The sequence below is a fragment of the Leptosomus discolor genome, chromosome 11 (genome assembly GCF_034619465.1).
Source record: "Leptosomus discolor isolate bLepDis1 chromosome 11, bLepDis1.hap2, whole genome shotgun sequence".
Lineage (NCBI taxonomy): Eukaryota > Metazoa > Chordata > Aves > Leptosomiformes > Leptosomidae > Leptosomus > Leptosomus discolor.
The window spans coordinates 10,122,181-10,140,952 of NC_141401.1; the positions used below are offsets into that span (position 1 = coordinate 10,122,181).

General features: G+C 40.9%; 1 protein-coding gene across 2 annotated transcripts in view; it reads left to right on the forward strand.

Annotated features, from left to right (window-relative positions):
• The first annotated feature begins 842 nt into the window (after positions 1 to 842).
• IL16 (interleukin 16) overlaps positions 843 to 18,772 on the forward strand; it is a 37,384-nt gene continuing 19,454 nt past the window's right edge. For both annotated transcript variants that reach the window (XM_086471502.1, XM_086471503.1), the window contains exons 1-4: positions 843 to 892; positions 5,456 to 5,867; positions 16,218 to 16,354; positions 17,036 to 17,168. In XM_086471502.1, the coding sequence (XP_086327628.1) occupies positions 843 to 892; positions 5,456 to 5,867; positions 16,218 to 16,354; positions 17,036 to 17,168 (732 nt within the window). The remainder of the gene's footprint in view (positions 893 to 5,455; positions 5,868 to 16,217; positions 16,355 to 17,035; positions 17,169 to 18,772) is intronic.

Sequence of the window (18,772 nt, forward strand, 5' to 3'; positions counted from 1 at the left end):
TGTGATCAATGAAAAACAGCTAAGCGTGCCTAGGACTGTGGCAGAAAGGTGGCTGACTGCTCCCACAACAGATGGTGGATGCAACTCAAGCAGTGCTTTGTGGGGGGAGTTGCCACAATAACAGAACAGGCTGTCAACCATTTACTTCACAGCAAACGAAAGGTGTAATTGAGGCAATTGGGAATCTACGGCATAGTTCTCATTTCCCAGATACCTTATGGTAAAAGCAACAATTTTCTGCATCTTTGGTTAGGTTAGATGACAAAATTACAGTCTAGCCCATAAAGGGGAGAGTATTTAAGAACTGGTAGGTTAAAGGGGCCATGCCACTTCATGGTGAAGGCTACAAGGGCTTGGCATTCAAAAGTGGCTCCTACTATGTTTTGCTCCTGAAGGAGAAGTGGTCTATGAAATTCTTGCTAGCTTAATGTTTAAAATATCTGCTAAAAGTTACGAGAAACATGCTTGCCATCACAGCCTCCAGCAGGAAATCCTGCACTTGATTAGCACAGATTCTGGCTGCCCCCCCTGCCCCGCCTCTCCCAAAGTAAGTTTAACATGCCTGAACCCCATCAATCCTAGGACCAGAGAGCAATGGGTAAAAACAAATGACACAAACTCCTTAAATGGTCTTGCCTTCTCTAGGTAGCTGGGAGCCTGCTGGAAACCGTTTCCCCAATACTGCATCCCATTGCTTTTGTTTATCTATCCTTGCTGACATTTTCTTCAATTAGGAAACAATAGCTCCGTTCCAATGTACTGAGCAGAATTACTGAAACCAAGTCACGTGACACCACGAGAGTGTGTTTTCAATTATTCACTCTGTATTTTTTGCCAGGCCTATGAAGAGGAACAGCCTTCTGCAGGAGTCAGGTTTGTCTGCCTTGCTGTTGTAAGTTCCTCCTTTTCAAATTTTATTTTACAATTAAGATTTTTAAATTTTTAATTTTTTTTTAACAGTAAATTAAACTCTCCAAGAGTTTCTTACTCTATTAGAAAACTTCCAAATCTCTAGCTCTTCCTACTGCCTGGAAATCCTAGGCATCTGCAATAGTTCAGTGCTAATAGTACCGCTCAGTAATGAATCTGACAAAGATCACAAGATCCAGAATAATACGGGAGGCAAGATATCATGCTGTTAGCACTTGGTAATGTAAAACGCATCTTCTCCTTGCTAGTAAAGAAAAGTCCTATCTTTCCTACTCTCTGGTTAACAGCAGAGCATTCACATTCAGTCTGGGAGCTACACCAAATGATTTGCATCTTGTAAATGCTTGGTTTAATATCCAACCAAAAATTTGAACCAAATGGGCACAGCTCAAATCATGTATTTTGTTTGCAGAAAACAGAGTTAGGGCTTTTTAGACTTAAAGCTGGAAAAATAAAGCTTGGGAAAAAAAAAAAAAAAAGAGAAGAAACATTTGGTTTGCATTATAAACCACAGACAACTTCTATCAGGCGTGCTGAAGGTATAAGAATGGCAAGAGAAAATGACAAGCAGTGAGTGCACTGGAGGAAAAGATGAATGGTTTGGAGAACTGACGCTGAAGTAATTGTCCATGCCACCAATACCTTGAATTAAATTTGGTAGAAGATGGCAATGAATCATAAAGCTTCTCTGGCACTTGTGATATTGTTTTCTGTGTAAAATAACATTTCTGGATATTTTTATTGGAAAATTTATAGACTATGTTTTTGGTACCTCCTATATTTCTGTCACTTATGCAACCCTGAATCAGCAGCTCGGGAAAGGACGTTGCCTTAGTTAAGACTTGGTCTGTGATCTAATGCTTAGAGCCAGAGCAAGTATTTAACTGGAAGTCTTCAGGTCTGCTGGGTTTATTTTCACCTCAGCCATGGGCTTGCTTTGAGATATTAGGTAAGTCATTCAGGGTTATACTGGGTCTTTGAGCTGATGGAGCTTTGATGGGTGTGGGGCAGGAGGAAATACTTGATGCAGCAGGGCAAAACAGATGTTCTCTCTGCATGAGGTAAAAATTCTCAGGGGCATTACAGGGGGGGTGGGATGGCAGAATGCACTTAGAGCAATGTTTCCTTCACTGTTTCAACAGGTGCTTCTATGTGTTCCCTGCATCCCAGATGCTTAGCATAGTCAGAGAGGCACCTCTTGCAGCATTTAGTACTGAGGATGGTGCTTCCTTCTTAAGGTCAGCAGCTTCAGGCAGAGTGGGAAAGGGCTCCTGAATCTCTCCATCCTTCATTCTAGCGTGCCAGTCTCCAGAGAGCTTTATTTTGACTATTAAGCTATCAAGTCCTCTGCTTACCCATGTGCTTAATAGCTCTTTTAAAATTCTTTCTCTTTGGGGAAGTAAGAGTGCTGTTAATGTTTGTACAACATTGAAATGCTTGAATGAAAAGTGCTATTTCTTCTAATTTTCCCCCATAGGCAAGACTGTTTAGTTCTGAATGTGCAACTTGAGCTCATTTCTGACATTCTTATTGCTAGTGTCTAACAGCAATTGCCAGAATCACAGAAGGAGTACTAGTCCCTGGTGCAGACTTTCAAGTGACGTGCATTCCGCACACCTTCAGCAAGTAGCTCTGCTGCTTCCTACCCAGGTGTTGAGGGGAGGTACTTGCAGAAGTTCCCCTCATCCTAGTCATCCTATTCCTTTTTTTCTGGTCTCATGGGACAGATTGCCTTTTTACCTACCTTCAGGTATACAGGAAAAGCAACCTCAAGCTTTACAAGATCAATTTCCTTATGCACTAGGGACGCTAACAGGGATTTTCCAACTCAAAATTTGCAATTAGTTACATACATACTATGGTAGACTAAAACATTAGGCTTGACAAAACACTAAAAAGTGTCTTTTTAAAAAGAAACAAGCAAACAAACAAAATCTCCAAACCCTGAATGACTTTACATATTAGTAGGGATAAATATCAGTCAGTTTTTAACTGAAGTAATCAACAAAAAATCATACAAAAAGTGATGCTGAATTACACCACCACCAACTACTTATTTCAGTTCTCAAAATAGTTGTTCTAGTATAATTCATAGCTATTTTTATCTCTGTACTTCAAAATAAATTATCTCATAGAGGGTCTGAAATGTAGGTTCTTTCAGTAGTGCAGGAGGGGAGATTAATCCTAGGGAAATAAGACCCCATATCAGTCACAAAGTCCATGTGTTAAAGCCGAGCTCCATTTATGTCATACCTTTCCCAGTCCCCTCTGGCCTCTGCGTGCTTACACATAGGCTCAGAAGTCTTCTTATTCAGCATGTGCTCTGCATCACGGGAGGGGAGCGTGGCTGTGCTGTTGGGCAGTCCTCCGCCCACACTGTGGCTGCATGCAGCCATGGTTGCAAATCTTGTTATTTGTAAGAAGAGAGGCTACTCTGAAAAAAGAAAAAAGTAGAACATTCTGTGTACTGAAGGCACTGGAGAATATATGCTAGTTCAGCGTGACCCTGAAGGCTTCCCTCATGCTAGTGCTGGGGAGGCTGGGAGCCCAGTGATGCTGGTTCCAATGCTCCTACCCAGTGAGGTCAGACTCTCCCACAGGAGCAGAGAGGATCCCAAAGACACACAGGAGAGGGGCAGAAAACACACCAGCTTTGTGGAACTTGACATGTTCTCTGGATACTTTCAAACTTAAACTTTGCCCTGGAATACTGTCCTGCTAGAAAATCCACTAAGTTCCAATACTCAGGGCATCAGTTTCTCGAATGTTAGGAATTCTGTTTCAGAAAAGAGACATCAGACAGAAAAGCAATATTGGGACTGATATGACGGAAAATAAGTTATGATGGAAGGCTGTTAGGAGCATTAGCTATCAAAAATGCCAGAAAGGACTTCACAAATAAACATCCCTCTCCCTGGCAGGTAAAGGGACCTCTTTGCTGCTCCTGAAAAAGCTATGTACAAATACTTTTCTTTTACAAATCCAAATAAACTCAGATTCACGCTGAATTGTTTATTTCTCCAGCAATGCCATGTACCTCCTTTAGACAGGTACTCATTGGCATAGTGTTTATCATCTCTTTTTGGTTTTTCTTGGTTACTTGTAGGAAAGCAAAAAAGAAAAAAAGAAAATCCTGCAGATTTATTATAAGACTGGCTTGGATTCATTATATGAATCTGGCTTGGTCAGAACGTACAGGTCTGTGTTTATTGTTGTGGCTGTAAGGAGCCTTTAGAAAATCTGCCACCTTCCATTTCTATATCACCAGTAGCATTTCAGGTACAAAGTGCATGCACACCTACCAAATTCTGCATAGGAGCTGGAGGGGGGGGACAGGACCAACAACCAAAAACTGCAAAACAAACGCAACAATCCAGTTTAGAGCACAATGTACAAACATTTTCTCTCAATAGTATACTTGAGAAGTGCTTTTCAAACTATATTGATTTTCAGTTTTGTGTATAACACAGCATCTTTGATTTATGCAAATCCTTTCGTTTCAATAGGTATTTTCTCTAGAATGGCAGCACACGGTATCAGGTACTGTGAAGAGAACAGAAAAGTTTATGTAATAAATATGATAACAAAAATTGAGAAAGTAAATATAATTAATTTAAACTTCCTCTTGTTGAATTTTCAGCACTGACACGTACCTACAAAAATATTTCCAGAAAACTTTTTCTGAGAGAAAAAGGAAACAGTTTAACAAAGCTCCCCTTTGTTATCTTAACGTGCTCATTACTTTACTCATTTTACAAAAGCTCCAACTTTTGCCACATTTTGATTGTACAGCATTTCTTCCATTTTCTCTTAATTTTGTGTGCTGAATCAAACAAACCATTTCTGTAATGGGACACTTTTTGATTGATGTATTGGAGCTGTATTCCGTTACAGAGTTGAATCCCTAATCAGATATTCACATCTTAAGTGCTTCACTGGATCTCTCTGTTACTGTTAAATGCACAGTCTTAAGTGAGTTCTGGTCTGCAAAGGTAGTTTTTATAGCAGCCTGACATTCCTTACTCTCTATGGCTAAAATCTACTTTTGCTAAACCACTTACAACAGATGTGCCAGGTGGAGAACTTAACCTCGACAATTTGATTAGTCTTCTTTGAATTATAGTGGTTTCGTGAATCAAACTTCAGAAGGATCGTCCTCTTCCCAAATAATGTTAGGAGGATAGAATAATGCTTTTAAAGTATCTTCCTTTTCAATTTGTGTTTTCAACATGCAAATTCAGCAGAAGCCCAAAGGAAGCAGCACAATGGAAGCATCAAAAACATTTATTAAAAGCACTCCATTGTGCTTGGGGACCATGGGAAGAGAATGAAAAGGTGAAGGAGAATTTAGCAGAGCACTGCACAGAAACAGAATTAGCAAGTCATGAGATATCACGTGGCTGTTAGCAGACTGAAAGGCTCTGTTGATTCGATTTATTCATTAGGGCTTTTCAGTAGTGTAGGTTATTAAGTGGGAGAAAGTGGGGTATATTATAACTTACTTTATATATTTCCTTTCCTGGAGGATATTGAGCAGCAGAGAAGAGGAGAAAGTTATTGAAAGTATCATGCCACATCAATGGGAGAATGATAGGAAAAAGAGCAGCACCACCAGCTCTCTGAAGATGGATCGAAAAAGCAACGCTGGGAACAGGAAGTCAAGAAAGTTTCGTTCCATTTCAAGATCACTTATACTCTGCAATGCCAAAAACAGTGATGATGGGTCAAGTCCTGATGAGAAATGCCCTGACCCCTTTGAGATCTCTGCTAGTTGGAGTCAAGAGGATTTTGACTGCTGTCCTAGAACACAATTGCCATGCACACCAGAGACAGAAGACAGCCCACCTGATCCTCCATGTGTGATCACCAGCATGGTCCAGTCCAAAGCTGCAGCAAATGAGAACTGCAACAACATGAGAAGAAAGTTACTCACTAAGGTAGGCAACTCAGTGCAGTATATTGTAATGTTTCCCATTATGGTAGTTCCTAAATGGATTAATACATATTTCTCAGGAACACGGGATTCTACTTGACTTTTTCAGAGCCTATGAGCCTGCAGTGTTCCTGCTCTGTATAAACAGCATGAAAATGTAATAGCTTCCCTGCCGTGCTGTTGCACTCTGCTGAAATCAAGTGACTGCTAGGCCACTCTCAGCTTACTCAGACTAGCACAGCTGGTGCTTTCTACCTGCGATATAGTATTCAGCTCAAAATATAAAACTGTCACTATAGTAAAGCATGATACCATGAGATCTCACAAGCTATGCAAGTATGAATTGTATTAATACTATGAAAGAAACTGGAGATTCGGCAGGCAGATATTCTTTCTCTCTGATTCAGGAATGAGGTAGTGATGGCTCTAAAACCATCAGAGATATTCCTAGATGTGTAAAAAGTCTTAACAGCCTCATATTACAACATTATTCTCTAATCAAGAAGTAACTGGGTTAACCCTAACGATCTGAACAATTTTTCAGTCTCAACAATGTTTTATATACCTTTAGAAAGTTCCTTTTCAGTGGCATATCCTAATTTTAACTCTTTCTCTCTACCTGTTGGTGTGATGTGTAAAAGGGACCTCACTGCAAGTATGACATGTCTTTTAATACAGTTTGTGTCCGCCTGGTGCCTCCCTTATTATATGCCTTTTACTCGTGCAAATAGTGGCTTATGTGAGAGAACTGGCTCTTTCACCTAAAATATTTCTTTCTTATATTTTATTTTACATACTTTCAATAGAAATTGGCTAAAAACTAGACCTCTACATCTTAACACACAGTGGCACAGTGGTACTGAAAAGCAGAGTCTCCTCTCACTCCTTGAGTTTCTTGCTAATGATCGCAGCATGCAGCCCAATATTGCAAAGACTGCAGCAGGACGGAGTTCTGTATGTGAGGTGTTTCAGTCCCTGGCAAAGTCCCAGCATGAGGACAAAACCACGCCAACTTTCTATTACATTCTGACAGAAAACATAAATAGGTGACTGACCCAAGTCCCAAAATACACTCAGTCACCTGCAAAACCATACCACCACCTCCCTTTTGGAAACAGTCCATATGCACTCTGCTGATTTCCTTCTGTGAGTGAAGAAGGAGCTGGCCTCTGTGGACTCCCCCTACTTCTCTTTTAAGAAAGCTGAAGCACTCAGGTGTGTGTCAGCTGCCACAGTCTACTTGAATGCATACCTCCAAAATATGGAGGGCTCCAATAGCTGTTGTGATCCATACCCATATGAAACTACTCAGTATCTTATTGCAGGCTGTAAGTTTAGATCATTTGCTTTTATAGCTGGCAAGCAGCTCAAACAGGGATCTGGGGAACAGAGTAAGTCTCATAACTAATGCCATTTCACAGATAAAATATAACTGCTAAGGTTATAAATCCACTCTTAGGCTGGAGTGTTAGTGTTATTGAACAGGATGGGTCAGGAGCCTGGATGGATGATGAAGTAAATTAGTCAGCAACCCAGTCCCTTACACAGCATTTGGGTTGCTTCGTGTTGTTGTAGACAATGGGTACATTAAATTCCCTCTCCAGAGCTCTCACAGCAACATAAACGTCTCCAGATGCTAGTTGCTAACCTTCCATACCTTTCAGAGTCGTGAATCAGTGCGTGATTCTAAAAAGTCTTATCTCAGCATGCAAAAAAGGATGAAGTTCAGTAACAGCTACACTGACCTTATCCTGTACTACTGTTGCTGAGGCTGTGTCCTATATTATGAAAGCAGTGATCTCTATCTTGCACATGGCACAAGTCTGTCAGAACAATCTTCCTGTATTATGTGTCTTAGAGAGCTTAAGCTTAAAACCTCTCTCTTTAAGAAAGGAGACAAGCATTTTTCAAGTCCCAGTGTTAACACTCACTCTCTCCATCTCCATGTGACTCTTCAGAAATTCATGATGTGTGACTCAGAGCTAAAGGATCCTTGTCTTTGTTCAAGAAAATTGATTCCATTCTTTCTGCGGTGTTGCTGAGGATATTCCACTATTCTTCTGCTTTCCAGCGCCTGCAGCCCTAAGCATGACTCTGAAGGTGCTAATAACTCCCACAGAACCAAACAACTTAATTTTTGCTGTCACATTGGGAGGAGAGAAGAATGTTTAAAAGTGCTTCATGATTTAATGCTCCCTGTGCATTTCTTTTCTAGATCTAAGGGGCAACCTGGAACATCAGTATTCCAAATACAAGCTTCTCTCTTCTGTTCAAAAACTTAAGTATCTCTCTAAGCCATATTCTGCCGATGGCATGGGGTTCACCATAAGCAATAAACCACATGCAAATCAACCACTAGTTCAGGACTTCTGGATGTCTATGAGAGGCATGTTTTCCTGATTCCAAAATCTTTAGGATCCCAAAGAATAGTCCTATGTCCCATTACTAACAGTCTGAGAAAATAGGTGATACTTACAATAATGAAATGAGAGGTAAGAGAAGGATTTTTGAAGAGGGGGCATCTGTGCATCATTACATCAACTCCTTTCATTTCAGTCTTCAATAGAAAATGTTGCTGTAGCCATTGAGGGAAGCACTGCAGCATGAGCACAACCTGCATTAGGCTACAGAGCATCCCACATAAACACTTTGTTCTTATTGCACTACTCGTAGAAAAGACTTTGAGCTGGAACTCAGACCTTGCTGTACTCCAGAGAATTTCAGAAGGCTGAAATTCTGATGATACTAGGTTTTGTTCATTTGGGTTTTTTTGAACAAAATATGCACCAGTTTTGGTGCCAATAGTACTGTGGTGTTTGGGGTGGGACTGCAAGTTGATGTCACTGCTTCCCTGTCATCTGACTCACAGCACAGTGCGAGCATCTGTTTCCGAAGAGACCACAACCTTATATCTTTGGTAAACTTGGCTCTTGTGAGGAGTAATGCAAAGGCTGGCCCCAGGTGCAAAAACTGACTTGTACCTGTGCAGGCATTTTTGCTTTTAACCAAAGCATCCATAGTTTGCATTTACAGCGCGGGTGCACCAAAAAGGCAGAGGATAGATATTATTTAGCTGTGATGATCCCTACCACTTTTTCTGCGATGATATGTGGGCAGCACCAGTTGACAGGGGTCTCAGTTCATAACTGCATCTTTTAGGCAACTTTTTTCCAACAGTACACGGCACGGTGGCACACTTGACATGTAGAGCTGAAGGGATTGACCTTTCATCTATATAGAAGTTATAACACGTCGAAAGAAATAATGTTGAGACAAGGCTTTAAATAGGAGCCCCTCAAAAACTATTCAGTGGTTCATTATATTCAGGGCAAAAATCTCAGTCAATGCTACGTCCATGTGAACTATGCAGTTATCTCAGACGTTTGGATGACCAGATGGTTATTCACATCCTCCCAAGACACGGACACTATGTGTCCCATAGGGCCTCATTTAACAGTCCTAAGCGGCTATGACCTTCTTTGACCTGAGCCTATGCTACTGCCACAGATATCTCACTTTCCTGCTGGAGTCCTATTTCCAGTCATTTTTTGTCACAGAAAAGCTGCTGCCATGACATACAGAGAATGGAAGAAAACAGGAGATAATCTGGGAAATGGAGAGGGAAGAGAGAGCGTGGAATTACAAAGACGGGAAAAGAGGAAAGAGTTGACCGTGGAATACTTTAAAGCAAGTGACATGAGGGGAGAAGAATACAACAGTCATGAGCTGTGAAGGAATCACATCTGCAGCAAAGTGCATCGCCTCACTACTCCCCATTGCCTATCAAATGCTACATTCTTCCTTCTTTTCTTCTCTGTGTCCTTAGCACATTTTGGGCATTGTAACAGCAGCTTCATTCATCTACATGTTGCTCAGCAGAAAGGCAGGTAGAGCTGTTCCAGCTAAGGACTATAATTTCACAAACTTCCCAGCCATCTCTTTCCTCCTGCTTGGCTGATTGTACAAAAAAGCTGTAGAAGCAAATAACACATCACTGTGCACACCCAGTCAAAGAAAAGCTGTATCAAAATCTTACAGCACATAACAATTTATGCTTTGTGATATAGCACCTGGGAAAGAATGTCTCAGACTGATTCATTAATCTCTACATCCTCTTCGACATATCTCCTTTCATTACTGTCTTGGTTTGAAAAAGACAGGTGTCTGGAGGAAGGCAGGAGCCTCCCTTGAAATGGAAAGTGCAACCCCCTTCCCTCCAAATTATTATAATTTTGAAATTAATGGGCCTTCAGGCAAAGATATGGGGAATAGGAATAACAGTTCTTTACTAATATATATATATATATATATATATATATATATATATATAACACAAGGCAGGGAAAAACAAACAACCCACTGGTTTACACTGACAGAGTCAGGAATACAACCTGACACCCTGTTAGGGTGGCAGTAGCAGTCCGATAAGATGCTGGCTGCAGTCCTCCTGAAGTGATGGGTGTAGTTCTGTGGAAGCAGCGATCAGGTAAAAGGGTCTGGTCTTCCTCCGAAGGTCCAGTGGTAGGTAGGTAGCTCTTGTCCTCTGGAACTCCAGTGGGGGGAAAAACTCCTCTGGGAATCCAGTGGAAGAAGGCTGCTAGGGTGTTCGAGATCTCCGTTTTTATTTGGCATGGACTGCTTGGCTCCTTCCCCCCCCCTCCCCGGGCGGAGCATCTCACAATGGGATGGGGAGTCGTGAGGCAGTTCCTTGATGGGCCATGAACAGGAGATAGCCCAGGAGCGAGTTACCGATGGGTCAGGCGATAAGGCATTGTTGTGCCCAGTAACAGGAGATAGTCCAGAGGGGGGAGGCAGGGAGCACCGCCCCACCTGGTCTCAACAGCTCCTGAAGATGGTAATAGAATATATTTTTTTTCTTTTGGCACATTTTACACTGTAACCCAGGACAATTACATATTCTAAATAGCGAAGATTTTTTTCCCCCTTTTCTAATGTACTGTCAGCAACAATGAGAGCAGATGATCAGTCTTTTAATTAATTTGGTTTCTGTGTTCCAATATTCACTCATATTGACTGTTTCTCATTGTGTCTAGAGCACCCAGGAGTACCTGGATGTCATCTATTCAGCCAGCTCCTGGACCACTTAGCTTCCAAGATAAGGTGCCCTTAGTCTGGTATGGACAGAGTTGGAAAGCAAGCTTGTCAGTATATAAACAAGCAGATAGCCTTTATAGCTTGCTTCTCACAAAATCAGCAATTTTCAGGTGGCCTGAAAGGAAAAGAAAACAAATTGTAAGCAGTGTCTGATACCTTGTGCACTGAAGCAGCAAACACTGTGACAGATGGCCTTAGCTGCTCATGTCATTACAAACTCTGAAACTATGCCAGTTGCAGGGAGAATGGACAAGACTAGATAATATCAACTCCTGCTCTTTAGAGAACAGCAGTCTCTGCTGGGTTTCCACTACCTCTTTCCTGTATCACCAGCATGGTGGGAATATCGAGAGTTACCAGCCAGAGGGGCTGGTAGCCGGATTGAAATAGCATCTAGAGGAAACTATAACAGTGAAGGGCTGACTCTTTATGGAAACACTGGATCCAAGCTGATCTGACTGCATGGCTCCACTCAGTTCTAGAAAATTCTCTACCCTTGCTTCCTTTGGTCTCTGATCCTCTGCTTCAAGGAGGAAAAAAGCAAAAGGTCATTTTTCTCCCTTGGTGATCACTAGAATATATTTTTATTAACTTGCCTTTATGCAAACACCAGTTAGGTGGCTCTTTGGTACCAGGACAAGTGTTATGGCAACAGACTGTAATGTCTCAAACATGAGTCTATGGGCAGGATGGAAAAACAAAGCCAGGAGGGAGACTGCATTTATTTAGACATTTATGTGTTCTCCTCCCTTTTCCTACTTGTTCTCTCTTTCTGTCTTCCCAGCCTTCTTGCTTTTGTGACATCAGGGCCATGTTATCCCCAGAGCAAGTTTGGAAAGAGCCTATTATATTAAGACAGTGTGTGCTGCAAAATGCGGGCCAAGGCAAAGGCTCCCAGAAAAACATACCAAAGGCCAGATGATGGGTGGAAAGGTCTGTCTGTAACATCTGATGTGCTGAATCGTGTATCTAGGGCAGAACCTTAATCTCATGCCCTACACTTCTTGCATCATCCAAAGGCTTTCAACCTTCTGCCATGTTATAATTCGCAAAGGGAATATGCTGCTGGGAAAATGAATTACATTGATTATTGGCTAGAGTACATCAGAGTTGGTGGAGTCGTGTCAGTTTATACCAGAGAGACTCTGGCCCTTTCTCTGTTAGAACTGATGAAGGAAAAAATGCTTCTCGAAGAAAATCCCCAAAGACTTTATTCTCTTAATCTTCCACTTGGAAGTCCCAGCCATTTCACAGTCAGGAGGCCAGAAAAACTAAATATTTAAATTCACTATTGTACTGTTGTTAGATATTTTTTTTTGCTTTATTTCTTTGCTTTTTTAAAAACAGCAGTCAATCAGCTTATTGTCATACACTTGGTTAACTGAGTCAAAGACCTTACTTGAACTAGCCTTGTATAACACTTTACTTCATTTCAGACAATCTAACTACTGTGTCTTATGTTAAGTGCACAAAAGTTTTTCAGTTTTCCACAAATGCCATGGTTACCCTTATTTCTAAACAACATCTGGAATTAGATGTTTTGAGAAGGGACTCTGGGCTAGAAATGTCTAATGAGAGCATGAAGGAAAAAGAACTCTTTTAAATGGCAGATAGAAAAACATCCTCAGAAACTTTGCATTTTGAATGACAAAAAAAAGGGGAGCAGGAGGAGAGAGTTGGCCTGGACGTGCAAATTACTCTTCCAGAACTAAATACCCGAAAAATTAATTTACTCTCACCTGTGACAAAAATGCATTCAGGAAGGCTCTTGAACATGACCTTTGATTTTTATCTTTCAGCCAAGCAGATCCATCTTAAAGCCAAATTTTGCTTACAGTGCACTCCCACAGACTTTCTTCATTTTATTTTCACAGCAGTGAGTGGGTATTATAGTGCAGATACAAGTTTCCCCAGAGCCTTGAAGTGCTTGGTGGCAAAGCCTCTGATAAGAAGAGAGATTTTATTCACTTGCTGCAAATATGCATTTAAACCTATGCTCTAATAATAAGTAGGTAAGGTTGACCCAGAATCCATCTGGCCACACAACAAACCTGCCAACCTTATTTTAGCAAACTTTCAGCATTCACTAGGTTCAGAGCTATAAATCACCTTTCAAAGCGAGCAGAACACTTCAAAAAGGAGGAGGGTGCAAAATAAATACTGTCTTTACTCATGGAACCGTCAGCGATATTTCTATACATAAAACAATAAGTGAGGCAGGAAACAAGAGATATTAAAGAACAAAATCCAAAGCAAATTGGCTGCTGGCACATGAATTGGTCAAATGTTTATTCTTCTAAAGAACAGTTTTTCTTAATTTTCTGTCATGTTGCAATAACTTGGAAGTGAATATAGTGATCTATATCCAGGCCTCAAAAAGTGCAGATGCTGACAACATACAGATATTTGCCACATGTCCCTACAGCCCAACAACATTTTTTTTAAAGTAATTCACATAAATGATTTGCAGAAACAATTGGCACACAGAGCTTATTTGAAATGTAGCCCAACTTGGTAAGATGACTACAGATTAAAATAAAACTTGTTCCCAAGAATTTTCTGCAGTCTATGTTGGCTTTAACATCTACTGTCCTTCTGACTAAGTGGATGTAACTTACTGCTCTTGGAAGGAATATTCATATCAGTTTTTATTTGATATCACTTCACATGTATGTTCCAATACAACCCAGAACTTCCAGCCTGGCACGTGTCCCATTGTACAAAATACAATGTCTTCCTCAAAGGACTTAGGTGAAAATGCAATGAAAAACCTCAGAGCCAAACCCACTGCACTCTGTGACGCCCTGTGAAACTAATGAGTGTCAAATAACTCTTGGACAATTAATTATGAGGTTTTTTATAAACACCATGGACACAACAGCTGTACACTGTGAACAAGTTATAGGAAGGGCATAAGCATGACTGTGCTCATAACAGAGATGAATTTGGGACAGTCTGAAAAGGTCCACCGTTAAGTTAAAATGAAGAACAAAATGAAGCATGAACAGCTATGCAAAGTTCTGTGTGTGTGCCTGACCAGTATCTGTGAGAGGATACACAGATATTTCGAGGCAGCAGTTATCAAGAGTAAGGACTCCTAAGAAGTGAAGCTGGCAAGTCCAAACCTGAATTCTGGCTACAGAAAAAAAAGGGAAACATCTTTTTTTAAACACTCACTCTATAATACGATAGTTCTTTCACAACAGCCCCAATCCATGATCAGCTAACATCTCAAAATACTTAGCCAACCGGCAGAATAATTTGCTACCTTTAATATCTATCTTACATGTCTCATGTTTTAGAACAAGCACACTAATCTATTGAAAACCCTGTGACTTTAGTGGATACCTCATGTATGCAGAATCTGGCCTGTAATTTCTTACTGATACCTAAAACAAAGGACTAATGCGAACAAACAGAAAAGACAGCTCACACCTTTTGCCACTCAAGATCTGAAATTTTAAGACATCATTATTCTAATCTTTATTTTGTAACCATGCCAAAAACTTCAAAGGACTGCCATAAGATAAAAAAGAACATAATGTAGTCCTGATTTCAAGTATATATTTCCCAAGATATTTACCTTGGGTGAAAAGTAAATATAGAAGCTCCAAAACTAATATTAGAGTTCAAACAAACTGATTTAAAATAGAATTCTGTCCACACTTATACACTTACCTGTTACTCACTAGAAGCACTTTTCATGAACAAAAAAGCCTTCGTAAAATTCAGACGCTCCTCATTAACAGCAGACAATCCGGAATGCAAGCAAACCCACAGAGTTAACAAGTCAGTCAATACAAGTATAGCCCTTATCCATTACCTACTGAGCTCAGCCTAGAGTGAGCCTAGGGCTCCAGGTCAAATACTTCATTCATTCACAGCCTTAGATTTACTCTGGCAGGTTTCATAATGGGGGTCAAACTTCAACAAACTTCAGTCTGGAAGATAATGACCTTTATTTGCATTATTGTAAATTTGAATTTTGTGTTTGCTGTCAGTCAGGTATGATGTGATCCCTATTGATTAGTGGTAAAAAGGCACAATGATTCTAACCCTCAGGGCTGGATGAACTCTGCTTAGGGCAGATATGAAGCCCTACTGATGGTGAAGAAAGTGGTTACTCAGCTTTCCTTGTGCTGTTAGACTACAGATTACTGGAAATAGTTCACGCCACTCTGACCAGGGGACCTGGGAGCAATACAGACAGTAGACCACTGCTATATTTTGTGGCCTGTCCTAACATATGAAATTTGCCTCCCCTTCAGAAATCTATACCTCAGTCATACAAATCTCTTGGGAACAAGCCTGGATCCAGGATACACTGAGAGCCCTCTTCACTTTGTGGAGTATGGAGAGGCTGGCGAGGGGAGAGGAGGTGGGTTCAGCTGGGAGCAGAACAACTGAATACTTGAATTAGGACATTTACTAAGCAAATGGAAAAGAAATTGTGTGCTAACTTTCCAGCTTTCTTTGTCTTTCTAGAATGGTTAAGTGTTAACACTTTTATGCTGCAAGAGTGTATTTCCTAAAAAAATGTGTTGTCCTTCATGTGCTTAGTCAATCCATTCTTTGCTTTACTTACTCATATGACTTAAGAAACTATTTCTTTTTCTGTATGGCCATATGTTAATGACTCATGATTGTGTTAAAAATGTGCTTACAATTAGTCCTCCAGATGCAACACACAGACTACGGCAACCTCAGTCAGTCTGGAGTGGACAAAGAATCTTCCACTGTTGCAGTCCTCTCTGCTCCCCTGCCCCCACATAACAAGTCAGCAGTAGGGGTGGAACTTCTAGTGTTTTGTATATACTTATTTTCCGCTCAGACCTCTTCTATTTTTCAGAGTATTTCCTTTTCTGGCATATGTTTATTTTCCTCCCTGTCTTTTCTTATAATAGTTAGTGTAAGCAAAATTTATCCAGTTACTGTGCGAAGTCTATTAGCTGTTCTCTTCCCCTCTATGCAAAGGGGCACTCTATTCTAATTCTTCCCTCTTGTAGCCAGAAGTCACTGAAGCCCTAAGGAAAACAATTTTTTCTAAACACTGGCTCTACAATACAATTATTCTTTCACAACTACGCAGTGTTGAAGGCCTGTTCCCGCTCTACTTGGAGGCAATCTGGTTCTAAGAACAAGAACATATTCTGTATTTCTTAAAAAGGCTCGAGATAACTGTAAGTAACTTTTAGCTTGGTACATTCTCTTTCACGCAACCTTTCATCTTCCAAATCAGGGCAGCTGTGTCTGCAGGCTGTGCACAGCCACAGGGAACAGCAGCTCAGGAATCAAGCTCTCTAGGAGTCCAAAATGCGCATCTCTCTGGAAAGGGTTCACAGGCTGCCACATGCCTGCTGGAGGCGCAGCAAACAGGTACAGTACACGTGGTGCCAGCAAGATTATTAGGGAACCATTTGTCTGTACAGATTTTGCATGACCTGCTTTCTGTGACAAGCTATGCCTTGAAGCCCAGTTTCAGAGAAAAGCCATGATGTTTGGGAATAATCTCTCATAATGCTTACAGTTGGAGAGACAGGTCAAGATTCTAGAAAAATAAAACTGTGACCATTCAGGGATCTAATGCTTCTCGATTAAATTGAGATGTAAAACCTGGGAGAATGAAAGATTGTACATGATATCAAGCTTTCAAACGGTGTTTTCTTAGTTACCCTATTAAAGGGCAATGTAGGATGCCACCAGCCTAGCAAGGTCACTGGAAGGCAATGTGAGCCAAAGTTCCTGAAAGGGAGTAAAGCATATAGCCTGTGATGAATTTGCAAATCAAGGTGGTGAGAGAGGAAGAGTATTTTGCCTGGATGTAAGCTATATGTGGAAAGGTATTCGTTGGTCACTAGGACTAAGCAGAAGAGAAGAGCAACAGGAAATAATCCTAGCAGGGGATGTATCACACATCAAGACATCTCATGGCATCTCTGTTCAAGGCAAAGGGAGGGTTGCAGCCGATTCCTCAGTTAGTGAGACATGTAGCACAATAGTGTCATATTGTTCTTTGTAAAACAATATGCAAGCATGTTCCCTTTTTCTTTTTTTAAGGGATGGTCATCCAAGCCCAAGGGATGAACTGTTAATACTAAATGGACAGGCACATAAAGATCTGTCCAGCAAGGAGGCCGAGTTTCTCATTCACCCAGCAACACGGCTGATGAACATCATCATGGCTAGCAAAGTAAGCACAAAAGTTGTGGTGCCCTCCCACAATGGTGGGGTGATTTGACAACATTTACTTGAGAGAGAAGGGGAATTTATGCATCAGTCATTTGAAGAACATGGTTTTGCTCTTCCTGACAAAACCCCAGACCTCTTGTGGTCAGACTCTGGTGACTTTCAGCATAGATTTTTCCCAGATAAACAGAGGCTATGGGGAGGCCAAGGCCCTGGGAAATTCTAGCAAGGGCTGTACAACCCCTCCTTTCAGAAACACACAGCTTGCCAAGGTTAATTTTCCATTTGGAAGCTGAGCAAAGGCAGAGGTGGATTTAAGGGAAGATCTGTGAATTGAGAAGCCAGAGAGCAGGCCCTGTACTGAAGTAGTTTTGTGGATCTAGGATCCATAGCTAGGAAATTCCCATGGTGAATGTTACTGGAGTCCGCTACAGAAAGGGGAACAGAAAGTAGCATGACCAGGTTAGCAACCCCAGATTGTCACCAAATCTTTCAGTGGAAAATCTTTTTGAACTTTCTTTCAGACTCCATTTCATTGGATTATACACATTTCATTCAGGCTTCTTGTCCTCTCATCCCCACCCCAACTAGGTGGGACCAACACTTTTCACTTGCAAATTCTGGAGGAAACCAGAGGATGGTGAATGGATAGAGTTAGTCTTTTACCACACATTTACCACTTTGAAGACAATAGAGATCAGCCAGAGATTTATTGCAGGCCTCAGATTTTGACAGTCAGGTAAAAAAGACATTTTCTGCTTGTTATCTGCAATAGGGTCACACAGAAAACTCTCCTAGACTGAGAAAACACCCCTGGACCAGAGCTGTTGTCAGGTCTGAGTAGAGTGTGCCTCTTTCTAGGATGGCAGTGAACCATCTCACCCAGATGTTTGCTGTTCTGACACGATTTTTGTTTATTTTCTCTCCTTTAGATGCCTAAGTGGCCAGAGACTAACTATATTAAACTTTTGTAGCATAGTACCACCCAAGAGGCAGCCAGGTGAACTGTGCATTTAAAGACAAGGCAACACCAAATTAATTAAGGGTTAAACAAAAGCTTTTCAAGCTAGCTAGCTTGGTAAGAGAAACACTTCAAAATCATTTTCAAAATGCCTCTTTAATGATTTTCTCTGCACTTCTGATTCTGAAGAGTTCCCTAGGTGAATGGGACTGGAAAGCCCTAGTAGGATTTTGCTACTTGGCAATGCCTCCACCTGCTGTCGAAAAGGAAAATTATCATTCGTTAGTTCTTGAGGCATCACCAAATACCATTACTAAAATCAGGCTTCTGGAAGAAAGTGTTTGTCTTAGCACCAGACAGATTAGAACATATAGATCCTGCTATGATGCTGCTCTTGTGGCCTTCTTTGCCCCTGCAGAATATTGCTGAGCAAAACCCTTTTGTATTTGGAATTTTACTACATTTCAATCAGTTTCCATATGCTATCTTTAGCATATTTAGCATTCAGCAACATTCTTCCTTTAACTTTAACATTGATTCCCTCAGGATCAATGGCATTCCCCACATCACAACAGAAGCAGGACTTTCAGTAACCATTCACATCTAGAAATTATTCCTAACATCAGATGTGACCATTTATTTATTTT